Source organism: Oenanthe melanoleuca, chromosome 5, assembly GCF_029582105.1.
Source record: "Oenanthe melanoleuca isolate GR-GAL-2019-014 chromosome 5, OMel1.0, whole genome shotgun sequence".
Taxonomy (NCBI): Eukaryota; Metazoa; Chordata; class Aves; order Passeriformes; family Muscicapidae; genus Oenanthe; species Oenanthe melanoleuca.
The window spans coordinates 25,623,216-25,650,707 of NC_079339.1; the positions used below are offsets into that span (position 1 = coordinate 25,623,216).

Here is a 27,492-nt window from a genome sequence, read left to right on the forward strand (position 1 = left end):
ACTAAAGAACCAACCTTGAGATCTCTGTTAAAAGAAAAGGACTGGAAATTATTGCTGAAACAGTGTTTAAGCACAATATTACAATGTACCTTTTGTGTGACACACTTACGGCTCCTTCACAGCAACAGTATCATTAACATCCCCTTTTGCTGGTCCAGCACATCTGCTGTTTCACATTTTTATCCATGTACCTTTCTTCAACCTCATTTCCATGTTGAATACTGCATTTTCTCTATATGCTCCAGGTCTTTTCTAAATACATCAGCAGGTTTAGATGTGCTCTTTTCATCTCCTTCCTCTCTATGCTGTTCCTCAAAGAACAGATGTTAGACTTTAGCAATGCTCAGTTCTGGGCATTTAACCACTTTGCCTTTTCTTGGTTCCTTGCTTTGCATTTTATTTAGGGCTCTGCATATATTTTGCAACTCTTTTGTTGCAATTTCCATGCTGAGTCCAAAGATTTTATACCATTTCACATAGGGTCTTGCTGACTGGTTTCCTCATTTTTTAAAATCTTCTTTTCCTAGTTTGGTTTTGTATTCCTTTAATTATCCTTACTTTTCTCTCTGTGGCTTAATTAATATGTAATTAAGTTATCCTTGTAGTTACTTACACCTTCTCTATTTTACTTCAGTAATTTCTTTTAAATTAGTCTTGTATCACCACATCTTCAGAGGTCTGACTGCTCCTAATTATTAATTATCTGCAAAAATATCTGAGCTGTGGAAAAGCTAAGTACTGCAGTGTGGAGTGAGGTTCCTTTCCCCCTTGTCTGTGGTGCTAAATTCCAGTATTTAATGACTGGAGACCCTACACAGCTCACATACCTCACAGGGCAGGTATGATGCTGCCTCAGACTGTCCTCTGGGTCTCTGGGAATTCATGACTCAGAGCAGGACTGAGCCAGATGCAGAGCCATTGTATTTTTTCAGTCCCTAAAAATTTTCCAGCATAAGACTCAATCAGTTTTTTTAATGCATAAAATTTTATCAACAAGAAAACTTAATTATATATGTGCAGAGCTGCCTCACTTTGTTTAAACCTGCTGCTCACTAGATTTGCCTGATCCTCTCTAGGTCTTGTGATAGAAGAGAGGTGCATTGACTTCACACATCTCTCTTCTCTGCCTTTCACTCCTCCTGTTCTTTTCCTAGGCTGCAGATTCCTTAGCTGTTCCTACCTTGTATGGAAGCAGTTCCACCTCCTTGATCAGGCCTGACACTTTCCTCTGTATCCTTGTTGAACACAGAAAACTGAGACACTGAGTAATCACTGAGTTTTGAAATGGGGTAATGTGCTCATTGTCCTCCATGACCCTTCTGTGCCTGCTGGAAAGCAGCAGGAAGGGCAGGGAAGTGTTTGCCCTCACACACCTCGTTCTGCTGGTCTTCAGGCTTCCTGCCTACATGCTTCCTGCTGTTGGTGAAATAATTTTTGCCCTTCAGACAATAAAGCTCTAACTGTATACGGGAACCTGGGAGTGTTTCCAAATTCCCAGGTCTGGCTGTGCCCTCTGGCTCCATCCCATCCCACACTGTGATGAGATCCAGCATTCATCAGCATGACTGCTGCCTTTGCTCTCTGGTTTCCATGCAAGATAAACTCTGGGCACACAGAGCTCCTGTAGCATGCAGGTGAGTGTTCACTGAGCTAAGTGGCAAACAGGAGGGTTACATCTCTGTGCACCACCCTGGAGGAGACCCTCAACCTTGACAGCAAAGGAATTTGTAAGACTTCCATGTCTGGCCCACAATAACAGGATTTCATGACAGAGAATTCTACAGCAGAACTGAGGAGTGGGGAAGCCTGTAGGAAACACGGGCTTGTGGATATAAGATGTCTAATAAATAAAACAATATTGAATTTTAAAAAAATAGAAGAAGAATGAAAGTAGACTTTTACAGATTCTATCTGTCAAAAACCCAGACTGCTTGCTAGAAAGGAGACACATTACTGTCACAACCAAAATGTCAGAAAATGGAAAGTTGATATTCTGCTAACAACAGCTGCCATACTCTACAGCAAGTTTAAAAAATCATATTTTCACGAGTGATATTAGGTATATAACTTTAGTTGTGCTTTGTCTGTGTTTCTTGTGTCTGTTTGATGTAATAGTCTCAATCACTTTATCAATATTAAAGAATGTTTGGTATTGTCAATAGCATTTAAATCCAGCTTGCTAAAATAAATTACCATGAATTGGTTCTTGTAGAGATGGGTCTTGGTTGTAATCCTAAACTCAAGGTGTCCCAGGATCCTGGGCTAGCTTGCATCTAGGTCTGGAGCAGGTGTACTTTCTTCTTCAATAATTTTTCAGCAGCTATGAAATGTCTGCATTTTGCCTTTGTCTTTCTGTTAGAGGAAAAAGCACCTAAAATAAATGGCTGAAATATACATTTGGTATGAAAAGTATTTATTTGCTGTAACTCCTACTCAAAAGAAGTGGTTTGTTATATAAATGTAATATTTATTTACATTCACATACAGTTTACAAATGGCTTCCTTGATTTGGTTTTAGAGACAATGGATTTTGTTCTCTGCTGCATTTCTGCACTGGCAATCCTCTGTTTCTATAGCACAGGTAGAACACAAACAGTCAGTGTAAACTTCCTCACACTTCCTTGTCCATGCAGTTTGGCCCTGGCCTGGAAGGTCACTTCTGCAAGCACAGTGGGGCACAGCCTCACCCAGCCACGCTCCTGAGGCTGTCAGCAAGGGAAGCACATTAGTTCATTAGGAAGAGCTGTTTTTCTGAGTTTATTCCCTCCACTGACAGACAGGCTTAACATTTTTGATGACAAGTGAAGGGCTATTCTTAGTGTTCTTTGGCTTTTCTTCACTTCCTAATAAAATTCCTTTTCTTCTTCATCAACAGGACTCATGGATGGTTTATTTCACATTCCTGGGTGCTGGGCAGTCAGCCAAGTGCTGGGTTCCCTCTCTGTCAGGCACACACATGCCATAGCCATCGGGTGGTTTTTGCAGTGCTTGCTCTTTCTTACGCTGCTTTTTCCGCTCCACAGCCGTGCTCAAGGCCTGAAGAATCAAATCTTTGTTGTTCTGCACGTTGTAGTAACTTAGATTCACCAGTTTGTCGAAGTTTTCCTCTGAGTAGCTGAGATTGTTTATGTAGTATGGGCCACAGGCATTGTCAACATCCACCTCACCCTCTGCCATCTCCGAGGGACTGCGCTTCACCCCTAGAGACAAGCAGTGACTTGGTTAATTTGCAGAAAGCAATTGGGGTCTGGGTATTTCTCAGGCATGCACAAATAGTGGATCACAGCCCTAAACTAAACTAAATCAGTTTTTTGCTTGACTCTGCACCGGTGGGACACAGCAAATGAGCAGGCTGAGCTTCTATCTGTCTGCTGGTACAGAGAATAAATAGGTTCTTGGAAGAGAAGAGGTCAATTAATTTTGTTGGATTCTGGAGATTACTGAATTCCAGTATGTGCCTTTGACTGCTGAAGGACGGCTGATGATCCCACCCGTGGGGCAGAGACCTGAGGACGAGGAGATCCAGTGCTGTGTGCTATCCTGTAATCCCATGTCATGGTTTCACCCCAGCCAGCAGCTGAGCACCACAGCTGCTTGCTCAGTCCACCCTGACCACTGGGATGGGGAGAGACTCAGAAGAGCAGTGGGAAAATGTGGGTGGAGATAAAGTTTAATGGGACAGAAAAGGAAGAACAATGTAATTCTCATTCCAGATCCCAAACAAGCACTCTACCAGCTGCCAGGAAGAAAATTAACTCTTTCCCAGATGAAACCAGGTTCACATATGTTTTTATGCTTCTTCATAATTTCCACAGACCCTTTGGTTTTCTGACAGTTGGCAAGAGGGAAAGAGAGCGTTGGCAGCCCAGAAATGGTAGGTAACATTGTCAGAGAGAGAATCAGAAACACAAGAATTTTTCTGTCAGCCTCCAGTGAGACCATCACCTTGCCCAGAGGGTGTTACTGCAGCAAACAAGTTCCCTCCACAGTCACAGATACCTGCCCCACCCCAGCCATGGCAGGGGGAAGGCACTGGGAAAAGTCAGCATCTCACTGACAGCACCTCATGTGTTTGGGGAATCTTCTCTACCAACATGGGCCTAACAACACTGGTCAAAGGGTTCTGATTTTCCTTGAAGGGTCTCTTGGAGTCCAAGAGATGTCTCAGCTTTGCAGACAGGGTTACAGTGAACTGGCACAACCCAACTGAAGCAGTCTAGGTCTCATACAGAGAATTCCCTTTCTACTTGATTGTGGAATAGCCTAACAGTGCAGAAGTTAACCAGTTTGACTACGTCAATTTTACTTGTTTACTGCCCAGACTCTAAATTTCCTTCTGAACAAGCTGATGGATGAGCTCCTATGGAAAAACTGTTTGTGTGATTGTACTAAAACTTCACCATTTAGATCTGGGCTAGGGCATGGTACTGAAGCACTATAAATTAAAAAAAAAAAATAAAATAAAGCTGATCTCTGCCTGTCCCTAACAAAGGACAGACATCCCTTTCCAGCCTCCCAGGACCTTCTGCAGCATCTATCCTGCTGCTGTGGAGGTCAGGTTTCAGCTGCAAGGTGTCAGTCCTCCCAAAAAACTGCCTGCACAGAGCCTTTTCATGCCAGCTCAGCTGATGCTTTGCTCCAGGGGCATGACCAGGACCCCTTCTTTCTCTTCCTGTTTAGTCTTGTCTTGCAGCTACCAGCTGAACTGGTTGGGCAGCACAAGCTTGCCTCGAGTGAATGCAATATGCAGATATCACGCAGGTCTTCAAATTAATTTTCTTCATACCTAGCAAAACCCCTTTTTAGACTCCCTGATAATATATGCTGACATTTAACATCTGCACATCATCAGATGTTCACCTGATAGTAGATACACCTGAGAGTAGATAACTGACTTAGGCTGGGAATCTCTTGTTTCTGGAAATTATTGAGAGGAGGAAGGCAAGCAAACTCCCTCACAGAGCAATACAAAAGAGGAGTGCAGTACAGAAGAGCTGTACAGAAGCTAAATGTCAACTCTTCCACTTCTTTCTTATTTTCTCCTTTCTTTAATTCTCTCTACAAAGGGCAACTGCAGAATGTAACCTTTTGGTTATCTGATCAGTGGAGAGAGCTGGAATAGAGTGGTGTGTGCACAAGCATAAATATCCTTAGTCTGTTTGGATACTGCTCAAAACCCCACTTGTACACCTCAAATGTGCAATGAACTCAACCAACAAAGCAAAAGTACCATGTTATTTTTTACAGCTTACTTAATATAAAAGGATAAGAATTTATACAATTGGGACAATAGTTTCTGCATTTGTTTTGGTTTTAAATTGAATGTACTAACCTAGAACTTCTGGCTTTCAAGTATACTGTAGGGCTTTGAAGAGAACTCACAATCTGAGGTAGGAATTTTAGCATCTGGAGGAAGAGGAATTGAGGCTTTTGTAGCAAGAGAATATTATGGCATGTGAGATATTGTACCAGGATTTAGAATTCATTTGTTTAGAAGTGACTAGCAATGTTGCTTTTGAAACCCTTTCAATTTCAAAGTGAACAGACACTGTTGGAATGGCTCAGTGTTGTATTTTCATCACTTTACTATACTTCACTGTTACATTTTCATCACTTTGCTAGGTCATGCTTTTGTTTTCAAGATTATCTGCCTAAATGTAAGCCTGGAAATTATCTTAAATAATGAAATCCTTAGACTCCTTGGAGGATTCTCAAACAGGAGAGGATGACAAGTATGAGAGGAAATTACTCCTGCTAATTTCTGCTACTGCAGATAAACAGAATATTCTTTTCCTCAATTAACTACAATCTGCTTATGAAAAGCCAAAAAGTATGAAGAGGAAAGTGTGTGCCAAAGGCTAGTCCCACATGCTTCTCTACTGTTCAGGAAAAAATCACATATTTCTAGATATGGTTCAGATCTAAGCAAAGAGAGTTCAAGTCTGCTATTACAGCATGATCTGAAAAACATATATTATCCAGTAAAACGAGGAAGGAAGTGGCTGATGGCTCTGTTAATGTGATGGGTTACTGAACTTACCAGGTGCTTTGTATTCCCTGAAGGTGTCATTTACTAGAGGAAAAAATACCACAATAGGTGTTTCTGGGCTCTCTTTATCACCAACAATGTAGCATTCCTTCAGATGTGGAGTTTCCTGATCATCTGGCACCTTTGTAGGGAAAGGAATTCCCTGTTTCGCAAAGTATTTCGAGGCATCTTTCAGGGGCTTGTTGCCAAAATAGGAAAACAGAACAAAAGAAAACATCAGAACGTGATTTGAATTTGACTAAAATCTAATTTCACTGGGAATATTTGTGGGGCAAGGGACAGGTTCTGACAGATTATGGTGCATACCCAATTTAGGTGTAGGTTGTTTATGGAGCCAAGTCTTGGAAGGGTAGAGTTAAGTGAGGTGGATCTGAGCCCACATACCTTTGAAAATCTACATGGGCTGTGTTTCACATTTGGCTATGAAAAAGTTGCCTTTAGACAACTTTTCATTCCTAAGGAATTTAACATTCCTAAGTGCAAACTGTTGTTGCATTTATTTGCATATCTGGTCTTCTGCATCAAACCCTTCTATTGTTGCAGTTACAGTGCCCTGAAGGCACATTTTCCTTTGCATAGGAATATGTATGATTGCATTGAGAAATATTAGACAATGTTTAAAGGCAATTAGCTTCATTCATTCTAATTCTGACTGCCTTCAAATCAGCTAAAACCACTTATATGCAAAAACAGGCAGGTACAGTTTACTAAATTATTATTTCCTGATAACATTTGTATTATTCCATAAAGATATGTGATAAACTGTTAGCTTATCAACACTTCCCAGATACTGGGGAAAAACAAATGTTCCTATGAGTAGAGGATCAGCCATACTGGGAGCTCAGTGATGAAACAGGGAAATCAGTGGAGAGAATGTGCAAGACTCACCCCTGTCTGTGAACCTGAGCTGTAGTTGAAATGCAAAATGACATCCACCTTCCTTTCTGGTCTCATAAGGGGTGGGTAACTGGTAGCAAAGGCAAATGCAGTATCAATCAGGATGAGGTAGTCTGTTGCTGTTGTCAGGTGGTTGGGCTGGGTGTCCAGCTCACAGTCTAGGAAAGAAGCACATTTTTTCAAGGGAAGTGTTGAGAAAAGTCTATTGTTAACAAAAAGGGACTTCAACTTTTCTTGTGTGCTAAACCTACCTATATAGCTGATGGCTGCAGTTCAGTCATTTCTCAGTTCCTCATCTGGCTTCCTCTTTTCACTCTTTATTCTGCAATTTCCTCTGACTAAAAGGGATTAACTTGGGGTTCAAGAGAATAGACTTAATTCATCTTGTGTGACTCTGATCAGGTAGGTGTGGGATTTTTTTTGTTCCCCCCCCTTTTCTGTTAATATGAAACAAATTAAAACAGCATCTTGTCTCTCAGTGCAGTAAAAACACTAAATATGTTGGGTGTCTTGCTCACTATGAGAACAGGCACACAGCTACAATTTTACATGGAATATCTGGTGCTAGATTGAACAAAAAAAAAATCCCCAAAGGACAGTGTGTGGCAGCACTAGTGCCATGCCCAGACACAGCAGCAGCTGGCTGGCACATATATATGCTGAGTGACTAATTGGGATTCTCACCATCAGTCACAAATTGATTCTCACCTATCAGTCGTGAGAATTCAGGAAATTTTTTAAAAAACTTATTTTGAAGCCTCTCCTGCTCACCAGTTTTAGCTTTCAGTGACAAACAACTTCAAATATGATCAGAATGAAACTAAAAAGCTTGAAGCTAAAGTTAGCTTAATAACTTCTTGAGGATTGTTTCTTTCTCACAAGGATGGTTTAAGTTATAACTCAAACAGGGTGTTGTTACCATACCTTTCCACTTGGAAAACTTGCTCTCTAGGTAGTTGTTGTTTATCTGGAGGCCTTTCAGGAAGTTATGGATTTCTGAGGCTGCTGGACGTAGCATTGCAACATCCCGGAAAATCTCTGAAAAGCTGTCAGGAGGAGAAACCACTCGAGTATCCAACTCATTTGGTCTTGTAGGGAATAGGGCTTCATCATCTGCAGAATAAAAAATAACAGTTTTTACACGTGGTTTCACTGTTGAAGTCAATCTGGGCAGCCATCCTTTGGTTTAATACGTTTGGAAAACTTGGACTTCTTTCTCTTTTTGCTTCCAGGATTTTCACAAATATCATGGGTTTTTTCAGCTAAGCTTTGAAAAATCCCTTTCTTCTTCTCACTTCCCAGTGATAAAGCCTTTGTTTGTAGTGCAAAGGAGTCCACCTCACCTACTAGAAATTCCTTTGCTTTGCTATGATTTTATCCATTAAATATCTTGCTCTTAACTTTGTCTTCCTTTGCTAGTCCACGCCACATTTTCTCTCTCAGACACATAAAAAGCCACACAGTAACAATCTCTCAGCTACACAAACGTAATTAGTGTCCCTCACTAGCAAATATAAAATCCTTGATTTAACAACCAGAAATTACTCCCTTGCAAATGCTAGAAGATAAAATAAGTAAGCTCTTTTGAAATACATCTCTTCCTTGTCACCTTTTCTTTGTAATGTGTTTGCCTTGTGTATTTGTCCTTGAAATCTGACCCTGCAGATCTTTCTTAATTTTGTATCGTGTTTTGCAAATCTCATCCTTAGGACTAGTTTGGAATGGAGTCCAACAGTACTGAAGTTTGTGTCAATATTTTGTAGACTTGATGCAAGGATGTGGTTTTCCCTCATTTCTTTGGTGCTTCAACTTCTGAGAGAGGAGCTGGAAGACTGTGGAATGCTGTGTGAGCATCTGCAGGGATGTTTTTCTCTAGTTTTACCCTTGTGCTCAGAAAACATCTCATAAGAGGGCCATTGTCTCTTTTAATTTTTTGTGATGGATCCTGTAGGTTCTTTTCCTACACAACTGAAATAACTGCCATATGTAATACATGGCATGAATTTCCTTCCGGTTTACATGTGGATAATAGAAAATCCTGAAGAGAATGCTCTAAAAGGGCTTTGAAAATTTCAGTAAGAGAATAGCAGCACAGAGGAAAAGAAAAAAGATAAAATAAAACAAAATAATCACATAAGAATAACCCACCTATGTCAGTAATTTTGTCTCGTGTCCATTTGTGCCAGAAGTCTTCTGAATTAACAGATATATACCAAGCATCCATGAGATTCAAGGAAAATACACTGCTCCAGATCCCTGTGGCATAGAATGTGTTTGGCAGAAAATAAATGGGGTGCAAAGGAATTTGATGTAAACCTTTCAAACAACTGTGTCACTGGACACTTTAGAGAACAGAGGCAGAAACATCCCAGCATCATTCTAGAGGAGAAAGTGCCAAGGTGTAGAAAGGGGGTGGTGACCTGATTTCTGATCACAGAAGGGAAAACCTGGGTCCTTATCTGAAAATGCAGCCAGGGACAGAGAGATTCTAATTTGCTTCCTTATGCCTCACCATTAGCTGTAGTGAAATCTCCACACAAGCAAAAAGTTTCAACTTCTCAAAAAAAACCCCAAAACTTCCTTTTTCCTTTATGCAGTTGGTGGAAGCAGAAAGAACAATGAGGCAAGATATTGCTTTTGCAAAGGGAAGGAAGATTTCCTTACTGCTTTCACTTTTTTTATGCAAGAGGGGAAAAAAGATAAATATTATGACCTATTGCACTCTGAAATGGAAATTTTATCTGAAGAATTTATCAGGGCTAGATGTGGCAGAAACATTGTAGATAAAAAGGTGTCTTTTAGAGAACTAGGCTGAAAAAGTAACTGATGATTTAACTTAACAGCAATGATAAACAACTTTTGTTGCTGACAAATATATATGTGTATTGTGAAGGTCTCATGTCAGTAAGCATAACCACAGATGAAATCAGTAAATCTTTTAAGAGGAATAAGATCACAGAGAAAATGAAAAATCCTGCAGATTGTGATATTTTAAGATATACTGATCCTGTGATTTTACACAATAACTATTTAATTTCAGAAGAGGACTTTGTATAGGAACAGATTATACTTTATTACTTTTTTGCAGAACAACAAATTACCTTCCAAAAAGCAGATTCTGGATTCTGGAACTTTCTTCATCAGGCGACCCATGAAGAACTCGCTGCCAAAATCTTCTGCACGAATGAAGGCACCATATTTTGGGAACCCTACCTCATAAGGGGTGAATTCCACCCATTCTAAAAAAAAAAGGCATAAGACAGATTGATTACAGCAGCAGAAGCATAATTATTTGAATAAAATGTGATATTGGCCAGGTTAAGGCAGACTGTTACACACTTTGCAAACATTTATTCACTGTACATTTCACAGTGGTGAACATGCAGAACAAATTGTCCTCTTACATCTATGCCTCTATAAACATTTTGACAGTTTCTACAGAAGTGCATAATGTCTTCTATTGTCCTGCTTTTGATCCTGAATACTGAATTATACTAAGGTTTTCAAAATATTAACTATTAAATTTCTCCTCTGAGGTGGATTGTTTTCTCAGAATATTTGTGCATTGAATTGATATTGATATTGTGCATTGATATCCTTAGCTAATCCTAAATTTACCCCAATTGGGGTTAAATGTTAAATGCAATTCTGGAGCATTGTTACCTCTAAAATCCTGGTCGCTGATTTTATCCTTCACATTGAGAGAGAGGTAGATGGGCAGAGGGTTTTGACCCTGAGTTAGTGCCTGCTGCTGATCTGTGAGCTTATGGCAGTCCTCCTGTTTAGAAGAATGACAGTAACTGAGGACAGCTGGATTGTACAGAGAGCCTCCCACTTCATCTAAAACTGACAATGCAGTGCATGTGTGACTCCAACTAGGATGCTTAGTTCAGAAAGGTGCTGTCATTCCTATCCCTGCCCCTCCCCTGCCCCAGTGCTTCAGCACACAAATAATCCTAAATTCATATGTTGAAAGAATATGGTAAGGAGAAAATGCTGTTACCCCCTCAGCTCAGGGTAGGTGGCCCTTCCTAACCCTGCTTGGATAAGATGAACTCCAGAGGTCCCTTCCAATCTCAACTAGTTTTTGATTTACTGTCTTTCCTCACTGCTGTATTCACTGGATATTCAAATCTGAAGAGGAAAGGTGCTGTTTTTGTACCTTGTCATGTAACATGGTTTCAATGATGAGTCCCCACAGATCTGTGAAACACAGCTGATGTCCTTCCTGTTTCCTCTGGCACAACTCTTCCAAGTAGTATTTCAGACGGTCAGGGGCAAAACAAGTAACAAACTTATTTTTAAGCACATGCCTTCGGGCATCATTGAGGGTTTCCTTGAGATCCTTTTGGGACCAGTCAGGATCTTCATACAAGTTTGACATGGTCCTAAAAACAAACAAACAAAAAGACAACCCACAAGGGAAAGTGTGAGTGCTGAAGCAGAGCTTTGGGAAATTAGGGAGGTTTGTGTGTTATGTCTTCATTTATATGAAAAAACACTATGTGTTTGGTACTACCCACATATTTAATTAATTGCAAATGTAGAGAAATACCCACTGAAAGAAACAACAAACAAAAAAGGCTACAGCAGAAAAAGAAAGCCATTTCTTGATAGCTAAGCTGATATAACTCAAGATCACTCCTTGATGTCAATTACAGAAAATTCCTGTGCTCTTATCTTGGTCTTACCATGTTGTTCCAGATAAACCAGTGATATATGAGACACAGTCCAAGACATTCATTTCCTGCACACTGAGGAGGTGAGCATACATGGCTGTCAGAGCTCTGGTTCCACCTCCTGTTGTCATGATTGCCACCACAGGTACCTGTTCAATCCCAAAATACATGCATTTAGTGACATGGTCTGAGAAGGGACAGAGACATCTCTGATTAGGAGGAGAAATTTACAGCACTGATAAAGTAGTAAAAATATGCCACGAATTCAATGTGAAGAAAAACCTGAATTAATAAAGGGGCATGTAAGGAGTAAGAAATACTTCATATTTTCCTCTGTTCTAGTGTAGCTCTGCATTAGAACATGAAATCCATTATCACATTTTCAGGGCTCTGTTCGAAAACCTTTAACACAGAGCAGAAAAAAAAATCAGAGGAAATGTTACCTTCTTTCATCTGAATCAGATTATTATCAGATACAAAAGGCCAGAAAATATCAGTCTCACTGTTTCCATGTGAGCAATAATAACTTCTCTTTTCCTAAAGTTTGCTGAAACTCTCATACAGTTATTCCACAGGCCATACTAGAAATGTCATGACTGATGGATTTAAGAGCACAGGGTGGTTCAGAACCCCTGAAACCAGAGGCTGGTGACACCATTCCCTTTTAAAGTTGCTGGAGGGAAAGAGAAACCATGCTCACTTCACCTACCACATGTGTATATACAGTACTAGGTATGCCAGTGAACTGCAATTAATTGCTTTTGTGACCATACAGAAATCCAGGCAGTCTTAGAAAAATAATTAATACATGAAAATGAATTGGCATCTTTAACAGTAAAGACAGCTATTGTGCATTGGAGTGAATAAATGTCATGTACAAATCAGAAGAGTATAGAGATTGCGTGTTCTGCAGGGAAGTATGGGCTCTGTATCAGAGGGGAAGGGAATGACCCATGGCTTAGACTCTGCTTAGGCAGAGTCTTGTGTCTGAGAGGCCCATCTGTGCAAGAAAAGCTGAACTCAGTTTAGGTCATAACATCAGGTTTATGATGAGTACTAATCATTTCTTTCCTAGAATAGGGAAAAGAAGTCAGCTACTGAGAAAGAATGAAACAACAAGGTTTCCCAAAAAATGCAACCATCATGCTATGTTTTGACACTCATCAGTGCAGAAAGCAGAGAGTAATTGTGTCTCAGATACCTCATCATCCTGCAAGTCCTCTTCCAGATGGAGAATGTCCTTCAAAGCAGCTGCAGCCACCTTCTTCCTCCTGTGGATGAACTCCTGCTCCTGGACACACAGGTCGAACCCCAGGCGCACGTCCAGCTCTTCCTGGCTGCAACAAGGACCAGGTATCACACAGCACATTTCTAGTCTAAACCAGCATTTTAATTGCTCTATTCATAAATAGATATGCCTTCACTACCAGGTCTGGGTAAAGAAAAGAAGGGAGATATTAAATGTTGTTTGTTCTTGGAGAAAAACAGTTCATCTGCCTTTGAACTGAAAGGAATTTTTTTATCCCTGCCAAAGATGCCTGGAATTAAATATAGCCACAAATAACAGCCTCTCCTTTTCAGACATAAATCCAGAAGCCTGCAGAGGGCAGTGTGTCAAAGGTGGCTTTTAAAAGTTGGGCAAACTTCCACTGACATCTGTGAAACAGTCTACTGAAGTTGTAGATTTACATGATCAGATGCTCTTTTGATATTTATAAGCACCACATTTGTGGTTTGAAAGCTGCAATGAAAATCTTGCAGAGGCATTCTAAGGAAGAAGGATTTAAATGACAGCTGTAAACTGTATGTAAATTTCATAGCATATTTACTGAAAATAAACAGCATGATGGAAAAAGCACCTGCTTTTCTGGAAGTTCTCTTCTGTTACAATATGGTACATACTGTAACATATCCATCTTATAAATTTTGCTAAGGCTTGAACAATATTCCAAAACACACAGTGTGTTTCCTTGGTTTAGAAATAAGCAATCACTTCATTGAGTTTGTTTGCATTTATCTCTTTGAGTAGACATTAAAATAATAAATGCAGGTACATTTATTATTTTAGTTTTTTTCACATATTAGAGTATCCATGCACTCTGATTTTGATTTTCCAATAGAAGAAAACAGATAAAAAGACCTTTTGGGAAACAGAAAGGGTTTCTTTAATTAATTTTGAAATGTTGCTTTTATTGAGAACATGCATTTGGCAATAAATAGTAGAGGTATCAGCATGTCTACAGTAACCCTTACCATGTAATATTGATTGCAGCACAGTATGAATAGAAAAATCAGTGTGTTCTTTCTAAAACCTTTTCTTAACTTCCTGTTCCATTACAAAAGATCCATTGCTGAAAATCTTTGCATTATGTACTGAGTGCATTCTATTTTATACTCTGAAATGAGGATGGACAGCATTCAGGACAAAGGCAGTAACAAAGGGATTGGAACTTGATTTACTTGACTTACAACTATCTAAATACAAAGAACCAAGGGGAAAACCACAGGTGTCTTACCATTTTTTCACCTTAAGGAGCAAATCAAATTTTCTGTGCTGAAAATTGAAAAGGTATAATCATGAATATTGATACTTTTAATAATCCTTTTCCCCCACTCAGGTCATTGCTACACCTACAAAACTCTGAATCTCAAAAAACTAGGATCTGTTCTCAATATTTCAACAGTAACCAGAGATGTACACTGGTTAATAGATTAAGACTTTAGCACACCATCATCTGTAGTCCACATGTTATCTCCCTTGTAAAGCTTGCCTGGTACTAGATAGCTACACAAATACACAAATAAACACCAGTGCTACAGCTCACCTCCCTGGAAGGATCCACCAGTGAAGATGGGTGTTGAGACCAGAGCCTCTCTCACATAACACTGTCAGGCACAAGGAGAAGCCAGAGAGGCTGAGCACCCCACACATGTGGGGTTTTGCTTTCAGGGGCATTGTGCCAGGCTGCAGCCTCACCACCCTGTTCCAGTGGCACCCAGTCACCTCTAGCCTGATTAAACACATGGGCATGAGCAACAGCTTAGGTATTTTTCTTCTTCTCCCTTTACCCTTGGATTTCCCATTTTATTTTGCCCCAAATAATTCACTTCACTATGCATTGCCCTAGATTGGAGGGAGGTTAGAAAACAACTATCTCTGTATAAAGAGTAGTGGCCCTTGGTTTCTGCTTCATGCAAATCAGAAAGAATTTCAAAAAGCTTGCAAAGGATTCCCCATGGCCCGCAGACACTCACCTCACCAAGTACTTCCCTCTCGGAGGGGAGTGATTTCAGAGGGATTGTCAAAGGGACACTTCTCCTCCTTGGTCCACATGACATGCAAGCACACTGAAAAGGAGCATGGAGTGCTTTTTGGTTAAAACAGAAGTGTTCTCCTCTTGCTCCCTACTCACATGTAAATGTCAGGTCACAGGACTGTCTGTGCTGTCTACCATGTTCTGGGGTCACGTACAAAGGTGGGAAGCCTCCTCTTCTTCCTGAGTGCCACATCCAGGGAGGGTTGCTTGTATCTGGGATAGTGGAAGAAAGTGGGATCTGGGAGAGGGGAGTGGGAGTCACAGCCCACTGAAACGGTCTGGGTTTCTTCAAAGGATCCTCTCACTGTAAATGTTAGCTCATTCTCTAAAACAAAGAGATAAAATGCATACACAAAGTTACTTACAGTTGTAAAAAAAAAGAGAGAGGGAAAGAAAGAAGAAGCAAAAGGTATCTTTGAACAAATTCCTTCTCCTCTTCCTTTGTATTCTGAAAGCTATCTTCTAAAAGTGATCCAAACCCCAAACATTTCAGGTGACTCTATCATTATAATGTGCTGAGCAAGAAGTCAGATGGGAACGTGACACGGATGGCGCCGAATTTTAGATTGCTGCTTTTCTGTTGCAGTTTCATCACAACACAATGAATACAACCAATACTTTGCATGGTAAATCATCCTTATTCCAGGCCAAATAATGAACTGAAGAAGTCCTCAGTCCCCTAAAATGAGATCTGACTCTTATGAGCAGCAATGACCCTATTTATATGAATAGCTTAGCTAATGCTGCCAGTGTGCATTATGCATGCTCTGAGATTGCCTACCAGATCCAGCCCCTCAGGGGATGTGGGCAGAGGAACTTCTAGATTCTGGATCTTGACCAGGGTCAGGCAGGAGCCAGCTGCTGAGTGGCTAACCCCTGCAAAAAATGAGGTATTTCTGTGCATGTGTGTAAGTCAAAGTGACAGAGATCCTGAGCAAAGTTAATGCCATGGACTATGACACCTGAGGAATTAACCCCTAAGCTACTTCAGGGTTTAGCAGTGCTGCAGCAGAGGTTTGCAGAATCTCAGCTTGGGTTTTAGATACCTTCTGCATAAGCAGCTGATTCTAGTTGTTTCTAGTCTGGCAGAAGACTCTCCATGAAGTCAGAACCCTGAACCCATACCTGCTGCAGGACTGGTGGCATGCTCTAGTGCAAATTTTGTACAAATCACCTTAAATGTGATCGATTAAAGCCTTAGTAGTATTTTGCTGATGCAATGTCCAGGCCTTGTTAGAGACAGTAAAATCACCAATATTTATTTTACGAAGTGATAATCTTACCTGAAAAATGTTTCTTTTGTCTCCTGCTGTCCAAGTGAACTTCCAAACAGGCTTCTTCACGACACTACAGTAGGTGTGATGAGGACAGAGAATTAGATAACTCATCCAGCTCTCACCACCAGTGCTGGCAGATGTTGAAGGGATATTTGTAGGGAAGGTCATTGTTTGAATGTGGGGGCCAGCTGTGTTGGACACTTTTGCCAGACACAGTGAATGTGAGAATTAATGTCACATGGGAAGATGGTGCTATGCTAAACACATTTCCATTTTCAATAGGTGCAGACAAAACAAGGGAAAGTTATCATAGTCAGAAGGTTCCTCTAAGATCACACTGGTCTCCTTAAAGATAAAGCTCCTAAGAGAAAGTATCACTAAAGAATAAAGACTTGCAATGTTTCCCTCCCTGGCATCATTGTCAGCTATGGTAAGGAATGATGTGGGAACAAACACAAAAGAACAAAACATTATTTTACCACTATGGCCCCATTTGTGATGATGGTTTCAGGAGGACCCTGGCTGGAAAAAAAAAAAAACAAACCAACAAATAAAATATATTTTACAATATATAAATCAATACTTCATACTGTCCTGAACAGGATACATTATTCTCTATATATTTTTTATTACTATTATTTTCTTTACTCCTTCTTATTATTTCTGTAAGTATTCTCCCTTGACACTAGATGCCACATAATGATCCAGCAGAAATTATTGAATTGCTCTAAGGCACCTGGAAAGTCCTAGCAACAGCCTCAGTAGCACAAGTTTCATAGCAACCTTCTCCTCAGCCATGACTTTCCCAGAGAATACCCTCCAGTAAATCTGCAGCCTTGCTGCAGTGGGGTTTGCCAGCCAACTCTGAACTGTGTAAGACAAAAATCTTAAAAGTCACAGAATAGTAAATTCCCAACTCTTCTCCACATCATGGCATTTTTCCTTTCATTTTTTAATGCACATATTAAATTTGGTTAAACTTGTCTCTGGCTATTAAGGTGATACTGGATCTACAAAAGGTTTCCCTGCACTAATGCATAACTCCAACCTGCCAATAATAATGGGGTTTTACTCACATGGTCTCCAATTCAAACTCAACTTCCAGCTCCTCCTTCCTCTGAAAATAAATTAAAAAAAAAGAAGATGTCTCAAGTAGCATGTGAGAGGTTTTCAAAGTGACCTTAATTTTTGCAAGCACTGTGTCCTTTACATTTAAAATAAATATTCTGTTTAGAACTTGCTATTATCAGCATTAAATGACAGAGGCAGCTTTTTCTTCCCCAAGGAAAAGCTCTCCATTGTACTTGCAGAACAAAGGGTGTTGGGTGCTTGTAAATCTCCCAACAAACCTATTTCACACTTTCTTCTCTGCCAGCTTCCATGTGCTGAACATGATAGGATAAAGCTTAGTGTTTAGGAAAATATTGTGGAAACCAGCCATTTCCCTGTGCTTGCATTGTTTTGGGATTTATCATCTTTGTGAGGATTAAATAAACTGTTATTTTTTATCAGATTATTGAAAGTGCAAACTTCCCTAAAGCTGCATCTACTCTGAAGGCTTGGGAATCTGGCCATGACCTGTGCCAAAGGAAACCAACAGGAATTTGAGAAGGCCATCTATTTTGTCACTGATGTGCAGTTTCCAGGATGTTAATAAATTTTGCTATATTTTTACCACCAGGCTGCTGCTGGAGGTAAAACCAGAAGAGAATGGACATCAAGCTGTACTAAATGTCTGAGCGAGCTCTTACCTCTGAGTTTAGTGGGAATGCTGTAAAAACCTTTTCCCCAAGGGGGATTTTAGCTACATCAAAAAGCACAATTGCACGGTCATCATCGTGAATGGTGTCATCATCAGAAACAGTAATTTCCAGAACATTCTGGGAAAAGAAATGAAAAATATCCAATTCACTAGAAGGTATGACATACAAGAAGCATGACATTTTGCAGCTCTCCCAGGCCTAGTGTCTGCTTTACATACAGACACTAAAAAATAGAAAAGTACTGATGAAAAAGTGTGAGAAGGAGGAGTAAGAAGTGAGTGTAAAGAGCCAGGTCTTAGTCTTACCAATTAAAGCCTAGCTGAGATCTCTTTTGGGTCAGCAGTTATGCTTTGAAGTAGATCTCATAAAAAATGCAATCCTCTAGGGAGGAATATGGATTGCCAGAAGTCCTAGATTGCTTCATATCAGCAGGGGCAACAGAGATTGCTTCAAATCAATAATCACCTTTCTAGGTCCTTGGACATTCTGCTTTCAGTCACCTGTTCACAGTATTTGACTGTAGCTCAATTATCAGCAGGAAACTGAGTAAAGATCTTAAATATACTTGAATTTGGCATTATCTCCTGCCATTACTTCATGTCCTTTCAGAAAAACACGTGCTTTTCTGTTACAGTGTAATTCTATATTTTCATTTCAGTTTCTGTGTTGTCACTGTCATGGGTCCCATCAGCCTTCCCCAAGGTCAGACTCTCATTAGGCTTACATAAATAATAATCTCTTAGCAGTAAATTGGATTCCAGCAAAGCCAGAATTGCTTTGCTTTGACTTGTGTGTGGAGTTTTAAGTAAACTCAGAAATGCCCTAGAAGACATTTCTAGTTTCAGGGCTGTGGGTTAAACTGAAAGACACTGTGCAGAGATTAGGTGAAGAGGAGAGGTTTGGGGCTGTTTACCTTGACTTTTCTCTGTATCCGGAAGTAGAAGGTTTCGTTCCACACAGGATTTCTGCAGTTTTTGATGGTTTTGGTGTGGAATATTTCATCTGAAGCTGTTGGCAGCCAGAGCCTCACATAGCAATCAGACTGGCTTACTGCAGAAACACAGACATGATACAAGCAGGGGAGACATTGAAGTGCTCTATAGCTTCAACATGGTTGAGAGATGGTCAGTTCCTTCTGATAAACATTGGCCAAACCAGGAAGAGAGAAATCACACAGATGGATAAAACTAATTTGTTCATCACAACACTATTTTTAATAAGCAGTGTATTCAAACAATTGTGTGTAATCTTACACATTCAAAGAAAAAATACAATCCTAGCTAGCAAATAGAACAGTGTGTACATTCAGGAGTCTTGTATTGCTCCATATCAACAAAATTTGGCAGGTGAAACTGTGACAGAGGCCGCACAGCTTCAACTTCAGACCCTGAGAGGGATTGCACATAAATTGTCTCTGTAGCAATTTAACATAGTGAGAAATATCTAAACAATCAGGTTTAAGTCTGATTCAGATAGCAAATGTCTGACATACCTGGTTATTAACTCTTTATGACAGAAAATTAATTATTCCAGTGGCCTTGATCATGGTCTCCCTAGGTGGGGTAAGCAGGGAGAGGCTTTCCAGCACTGCAATTGCTGCTTCAGGAGCTCAGTGGGAACTGGAGCCTTTTCCTGGTGTTTCCTGATGCCTGAAGGACGTGCAATCTAATTCCTGCTTCACATCACTTGCCAGGAGAAGTGAAGTAGCAGAAATGATTTGCATCTTGTGGATGAAGGGAGGGGAGTGAGGCTGCACTTGCTCTAAGTTTCCATCTCCCATAGATCCTGAACCAAAGAGATTCTCAGACCTTGGGCAGGAACTTTTCCAGTGGCAGCTAGAAGGGTTGATCCATTCAGGTTTTGGCAAGGAAAGGGGAGGAGTCTGGTGCCATGGCAGTCAGCAGAGAGAAGAGCACCTACTATCTGCAAAAATGGTCTGGAGTCAGCTCCTCAAGGTAAAGAGCAAGTTCATCTCCATTTTTTAGTTCAGGATATATTGCTTTGGGATATTTTGCCTAAAAATAAGGTGGTGCCTGAAATCCAGAAACCCAGTGACTGGGACATCCTCAGGGGAGGATGCCTGTCAATTAGGGAGATCCCCATGAAACACTTCATGTTGAACCTTGGAATTTCTTGACAGTGCCCAGAGTTTTTTCTCTAGAAGGTCTAGAAGTAAATTGCCTGTCTTTGAAATTATTTCCACTGACAACATTTCAGAGTCTCAGATTTTAACATAATGGAGGTGACAAGATAACATATTGACTTTGGCAATTACCAGTATAATATTTAATTTGCTAGGAGTGGGAGGGCTGTGCTGCTGATGTATCTGATAACTGAAAGTTCTTCCCTCCCTGTGCTGTCTGACATCCTGCTGAGCTGTGATAAATCCTGATAACTGGTATCACTGCCTCGGATCTACAGTTCAATAACCAAGAACTAAATGTGGCTTCAGGACATCTGGACCACCCCTCCTCTCATTAACACACATACAACTGCCAGTCTCAAGTGTTCCAAAAACACGGATCCAGCATCTCCAAAACTGCCAAAGTGGATGAGGTGGGACGTAATTCAGGAATTAACATTTCTGAACTGATTAAAGATGTAATTTCTCTACCTTTTAGTTTCTAGCTATCATAGGGTGAAGGAAGGACACATTTCTATATTTTTGCTGAGCTTGCAAAGGCACATTATTTTCTTTTCCTTTCTTTTTCTTAAAGAACACCAAGATGGTGTTGAAAATCAAAAGCTTTGCCCTTATTTTAAATTTCATTTTTTCACCACACTCTGTCTAAATTAAGACTTGTGATAAAACAGAAATCTGGCAATGCAAAATCTCTGAGACAACCATGTTGTCTTTTGTTACTGTTTTATCTGGAATTTACTGATTTTCTGGAGTATTTTCTTTGGCAAAATATCTTCATGAGGCTACTTTCTAAAATTACTGTTCAGTAGGTGCTGATTTCATAAATATTTATGTAAAACCAGCTAGTGACAGTTTTTTGTCTGACTGATGAAGTACAGGAGAGATAAATGGAAAGTGAGGTGGATTAAAAACTGGTTTAGCTGCCAGGACCAGGTGGTTGTGATTGGCAGCACAAAGTACAGTGGGAGGCCAGTGTCTGTGTGTACCCCAGAGGCTGACAGTGGGGCCAGGGCTGTTCAACTCCTGCATCAGCAGTGTGAGTGATGACAGAGCTCAGCTCCAGCAAATTGCAGGTGGAGCAAGACCTGGGGGAGTGGCTGCCACACCAGAGGCTGTGGGGGAGTGGTGACACATTCCAAAGGACCTGACTGGCAGCTGGGAGCACTGGGCCAGTGTGAGCTTCATCCAGTTCACTGGGGGAAATGCAAAGTCCTTGGCATGGGGAGGCAAAACCCCGGCAGCAGGATGGGCTGAGGGCTGACAGCAGCTCTCAGAGAGGCACCTGTGTGTGTTGGTGACACCAGGCTGCAGCAGGGCCATCCAAAGGTGGTCCTTCCTCCCTGCTCAGCACTGACAGGGCCACATCTCTGGGCTCCCCACTAGAGAGATGGGCTCAAGTGAGCTGGGCAAAAAAGTCCAGAAAGAAAATGGGAAAATGGATCATCTGCTCTACGGGGAGAGGCTGAGACTCTTCAGCCTGAAAGAGAGAAGGCTCACAGGGTCTTATCAATTTGTGTAAATATCAGGGGAGAGGAAAATAAAGAAGTTTGAGTCAGACCCTTCTCCATGGTGCCCAGTGAAAGGTAAAAGGTAATGGACAGAAACCAAAATGCAGGGAATCCCACTGAAACATAAGTAAAAATTTCATTTTTACTGTGACATTGTAAACACTGCCACACACTGTCACAGATTGCCCAGGAAGGTTGTGGAGTCTCTACCCTTGGAGATGTTCAAAACACAAATGGATGTGGCTCTGAACAACCTACTGAAGCCAATCCTGCTTACAGAAGGGTCTGGACTACACAATCCCAGAAGTGCCTTCACACCTCAGCCTCTTTGTGTGATTCTGCTGTAACAGGGATAATTGGTCACAGACAAGTTACATAACAGTGTCAGTAACTCCTGTATGCAAATTTGACCTTGAAGATGGGGTGAGGTGATATCACTAGGACAAAGTACATTCTCTTCCTGTGAAGAAAGGAGACTATGCCACGTGTGGTTTTGCCACAATTCATCTAAAGTCCCTACCAATGTGGAGAGGTTTTTGTTTTCCATAGGATTCCTGTGATTTTCTATTTTTTCCTTTAACTTTACAGACTATATTCCCATGCTGTGACTCTAACTGAGCTTATGTATTTCTGAAGAAGTGGCAGTTCACTTAAACTAAGGCTAAACTATGAGGCAAACAGTGAGGTAAATAAAAAATATCAGGATAGTTGAATGTTTGCTGAATACTAAGATGACCATGATTCCATTATTTTATGGGAGCCCTTGAAATGACCAATCAGCTCACATTGCTCCTTCTTATCCCTGAAAAAAGTGTACAAGAGAGCTACTGAAAATGTTCCAGTTCATTCATTGCTACCTGAGAGCTAATTAAAAAAAAATCTCTTTGCATTTTCTTCGTGCTCCAGCTGTAATGCAGTTGCTGGGCTCTGTTAGCACTTTCATGCCATGCCAGGCCCTCCCTCCAGTGCACGTGTTGCAACTTCCCTGATGCCATAATGTCACCTCATGTGAATGCTGAGACATCTGAACTCACAGCCTCTTTGAAAGTCAGCATTAAGAGACCCTGATGTCCTTTTCCAATCTGCATGATGTTGAGACTGCTTCTCAACTCTTAGAGCTAAAGATCAGTTAAAAATACCAGACCAAAAGAAGTCATTCAGAACTGCAGCCATGTGTGCTGCTCTGTGAGAGTACAGCCCTGCAGGGTGTACCTGAGATGAACCACCACGTGCTAAAATCACTCATCTCCATCACAGCTAAGGAGGACACTACAGCACTGAAAACCAAAGCATGTAAGAAAAACTAGTCTCATAAGAACAATGAATGTAAAGGACAAAACCCCATCTGTCCTGTTACTGCATTTCATAACACGAAAAAGAAGAAATCATTTTCTCCTAGTGAAATATTCTTCACCTGCACAGACAGGTTCTCCTTGAATCCTGGTTTACTACAGTTCACCTAAGAAGAGGAGAACTGCTCCCATTTCTCAATTTCTGGACACAATCTTTGGGAACATTTTCCCTCACCAGCTTAGTACAATACAGACAGTATTGAGGATTTACCTACTACTGCTGTCTGAGAGAGGATTTGAACTCAGCTAAGAGCTCTGCCAGCATCCCAGTGCCACAGCCATTTGTAAGCACAATATTTGTAAGCCACTCTCTGTGGCTAGCTTGTGGAAATAACAAAAGCCCACAAATCTACTGTGCTTCATCAGTGATGTCTCTGACCAGAGATGAGAGTCCCCATGTAATGAGCCTTTCACCCAGTCCAGCCATTTAAGTCAAGTGGCCAAGTAGGATTTTCTCCCTGGAGCACATTCAGTGGGTGCAGTACCTGTTGCAGTCAAAGTTTCATACCCTGGGTCACCACTCCCTCCTGCTCCCACTGGCACCACTTGCTTTCCTGGGACAGGGCCATTAGTATCACCTGCACTAGCTGTAATCTCCCTAATTTTTTTTTGCACTTATTTTCTGTAGCAAAAATAACCCTTAATGTCTCTGGAGAATCACTCTGATTTGCAAAGGCTCCAAGTGCAGTGCTACAGAACTGACTCATTTCTTCTGAAGGGATAATACAAAATCATTTCATAAGATCTTAAAGCAGAGTATCTGAGATCCTCTTTTATAACTATGTAAGGTCTCTCTTCATTCAAAGGTGAAAAACCAAAGGAAGGTCTGAAAACAAAAGGAAGAGTCGAGGAAGAAGAGTGATTTTTCTGGTATCACAGCTAAAACTAAAAGGTTTGTTTCCACAACTGAGAAAGTTTGCACATGTGCCTGTTTTCTACAGCAGAAAAAAAACCTGAGTGCAGTCACATTTCAGCCCAAGACTTTAACTTTCCTACTCAGCTCTGGCAGCCTCTTGATCTGGCAAGATGTCTCTCAGAGAAGTTACTGTGTCCCAGAAAAAAAAGTGCCTGTCAACTTGAAGCTCACTCCAAGTAATTTCTTACTGGGACACAGATCTCAAATTCACCTCTGCAGTCCAGGAAGTCAGTACTAGTGGGGCTAAATGCATCAAGCCAGACCTGACACCTCATCTGTGTGAGTGAGCCTGGACATGCACTCCAGCAGCAAAGGGCATCTCTTGGGATGGGAATCAGCTGTACCATGTAGGCTGCCAGCTCAGGGGGCAGTTCTGTCACAGAGAGCTCTTCACTCAGACGCTCAGGATCAGGTGAGAGCCAGTGGAGCCCAGCAGAGTTTTGCTCTTTCACATGGCACTGAGCAGTGCTGGAGAGATGATGGAACTGCAGGTCTGTTCACCTGTGCAGTCCTAGGACCTGGAAGAGGTTTGCTTGCACTTCTGCTGTCTCAGGGCCAATCCCCTCTCCTGGTGCCTGGGCTTCAGGCAGATCCCCTCACTGATCCTCTCTTTGTCCCTAGAGCAGGGACAGGTGTCAGCTTCAGCTGTGGGGTTTGGGAGCTGCCATAAAGTGAGTGCCAGTGCCAGGGGGCCAGGCTGGGAGCTTGGTGCAGCTCTGTGTGCCCACCCAACAACTCACTTGTTTAAGGAGAGCAGCTGGAAGGTGTTGGAGAGTCTGTGCCCCGTATCCTCATCTCCCATCACCCAGCTCCCTTTCCATTCTTTTGTGAAACTCACAGGAATTGGGGTCAGCAGCAAGAAGAGAAGCTAACACACCATTTTCCCTGCCATCTCATCCTGACCAGATATTCCTCCCACATATGGGGAGTTCTGTAGAAGTGACACCATGAATAGGGTTAGGAAACATGAGCTTTTGTACAGGCACTAGCACTGACTTCCAGCTGAGAAGGAGCAAATGGACACACCCAGGACCTAAAAAGTCATTCTTTTACTGGAGGCTACACGCAGTCTTGGACTGAGGAGGGGAATAGTACTGCAAGACTCTAACAGAATTTATTCCTTTCTAGTACCCCCACCACCTCCACAGCCCAGGTGCACAGAGCACTGGAGCCTGGTGATGACACTCAGTGCCTGCAGGGCAGCAGGATGAGTGTGAGTGATCCTATCTGGGTGTCCTCTCCAGTGCCCACAGTGAGATCAGGGAGTGCCAGAAACATTTGAGTCTGACCCATGATTACTAATTGGCATAAAGGTTAGTTAGGAGTACAGTGGAAAATAATTAGCCCATGTCTGCCAAGAGCATTTGCATGGTAAGATAAGACAGGACAGAAACCAATTATATGAGCATGAAGCAGATGTTGGAGAGGAACATCACTGGAGTAGAGAGGAGACTGCAAAAGGGGTGGGGTGACAGCAGGGACGTGAAAGGGGCCAATTGACCCATTCAGGGGGAGTGAACTGTTTTCTTTTCGGTTTCATTTTGTTCTTTGTGTGCCAAACTCTGTCAGCATGTGTTTTCTACAAAGGCAAAGGTGTAACAGCAGATTTCAGGATAAGCTTGGATTTCATTTGACTTGTGAAACACACATCCCGTGGATCTTGAGGTGCATATTTAAAAAAAAAAAAAAAGCCAAAATCAAGCTGTGTGCATGTGATAGTGGGGTATATCAGTGGAAATACACAGAAGATGGTGTGCCCTGAAGCCAGGATTTGGCAAGCAAGTAAAAGAAAAATGTAGAAACTCTACGACCAAACGACCTGGTGTGACTGCACTTGGAACAAACAGAGGAATGGAAACCATGGAATGGAGCACTGCACATGCTGAAAAAGATGGCAAGGCAGCATGCAGGCAGAAAAAACAAGTCAGAAGCAGCTGCACTTGAATGAAAAGGTGGCTTGTTCTTGGATTTGACACAGGGAAACTGAAAATCTAGGGAAGTCTGAAATATGTCACTACAAAAATTGTCAGTCTTCTACAGATGTCTCAGTCAGACAGCATCTGTATCAGATGCTTGTGATCAGTTTTCCAGGGCAAAGGTCACATTGCTGAGAAAAAGCTAGGTAAGCATCACACAGTAGCATGTCTAGTTATTTTAGTTTCCTGATACTTCAAATGCATTCAAATGTTGAAATGAAAAACGTTAAGCTAAAAGAACATCAAAAACAGTGCAAAATCAAGCTCTTGAAAGCTGCAATATCTCTTTTTAAAATCCTACTGAAGTTTTTAAATTGCAGAGTATCACACTATTTTTCCTGTGAGATCTCAACCTCTTTGAAAGCAGAGGTAGGTTGCTACTCAGTCAACAAATGATGTTTGTTTATCCTCCTTGTTCAACAGCATCCTGGTCTACAGCGCTTCGTTCTCTGACATCCTCAAAAAACAGGCTCAAACAGGCTCACAGAGCTGGGGAATTACTGACAGAAAGAAAAGCCATATTTTTCTTCACCAGCTGGTCCCCAAGCCTTATTTACTGGTAATTAATAAAAGAATCTGAAGATACTTCCCACTGTTTCTAGGCCTTACCCAACATCTTAAATTAAAATCTCTTCACAATAGTAGGAGATTCAAAAGGAGCACATAAGCTAAATAGATAAGAAAGAGGCAAAATATGTTGGAGAAGATATTCTATGTTTTGTAGACAGGACAAAGGAGGCACAGAATATTTTGATGTATAAATTTTCCTAAACTTCCTATGCAACAAGTCCATAAAAAGAGCTAAAAACTGAGCTCACATGTCTTGAGCTCTACTCCAGGGGTGCACATTTTGGTGCTAATAGGAATTTTCAAAATGTCTGCATCTCACTAAGTGAGACTTCTCAGAAATCTCCCTGTCCTCAGGATGGAGAACAAGGTCACAACTGTAACACTATTTTCTGAGAATGCAGCATCATTTTACTTTGTGCAATCCCCTTGCATAAGCAGCTGAATCATGGTTCTTATCTTGTTCAATTTTCATTCTAGATCAAAGGTGATAGATAGTAAGAGAAATTAAATCAACAGTTCAAAGGAATGAAGGTGAGGCCTTGCACATACCTGTAGTGTCTCATAGCTCTCAAAAGGAACAGAAATTAATTTTACCTTTACCTAAAAAAATAGTATTTTTTCTATTCTCTGCAACCCAATATTACAGATAATGTGAACAGAACGATTCTCTTCACTTGATTGGAAAATTGACAAGGATGACATCCATGCTCTTGAAACACCAAAGTGAGTGAAATACAAAGAGATGGTGAGAAATTTTATCTGTAGGATGTTATGGCTTCAGCAAACTTCATCATGATCTCCCAAAAAGGAAAGAAAATGTAAAACAAGAGAAGGAAGAACAGTATGCAAAGGGATATGCAGAACTGTTATTAATGATGTGCAAAGTTCATGAGATACATGTAGGAATGGCAGGAGAAAATCCTCAGAGAAAAATCTCTGGGAATGTGAACCACCAGGCAAGGGCTGTCCAAGCATCACACATTTTCAGAACACTGCAGTCAGATGTAATCTACCACAGTCCCCAGAAGATTTCTGTTAGACATCA

The 27,492-nt window shown here is 41.1% G+C and overlaps 1 protein-coding gene across 1 annotated transcript in view; it reads right to left on the reverse strand.

Annotated features, from left to right (window-relative positions):
• Positions 1-2,889: 2,889 nt before the first annotated feature.
• The window catches only part of LOC130254083 (cytosolic phospholipase A2 epsilon-like), a 34,933-nt gene continuing 10,330 nt past the window's right edge, over positions 2,890-27,492 (reverse strand). Inside the window, 18 exon segments of the mRNA XM_056493309.1 lie at positions 2,890-3,200; positions 6,041-6,227; positions 6,938-7,104; positions 7,871-8,059; positions 9,095-9,202; positions 10,048-10,185; positions 10,610-10,724; positions 11,109-11,334; positions 11,638-11,774; positions 12,827-12,962; positions 14,142-14,179; positions 14,881-14,973; positions 15,098-15,267; positions 16,226-16,289; positions 16,699-16,741; positions 17,296-17,336; positions 17,971-18,099; positions 18,896-19,032. Coding sequence (XP_056349284.1) covers positions 2,890-3,200; positions 6,041-6,227; positions 6,938-7,104; positions 7,871-8,059; positions 9,095-9,202; positions 10,048-10,185; positions 10,610-10,724; positions 11,109-11,334; positions 11,638-11,774; positions 12,827-12,962; positions 14,142-14,179; positions 14,881-14,973; positions 15,098-15,267; positions 16,226-16,289; positions 16,699-16,741; positions 17,296-17,336; positions 17,971-18,099; positions 18,896-19,032 — 2,429 coding nt within the window.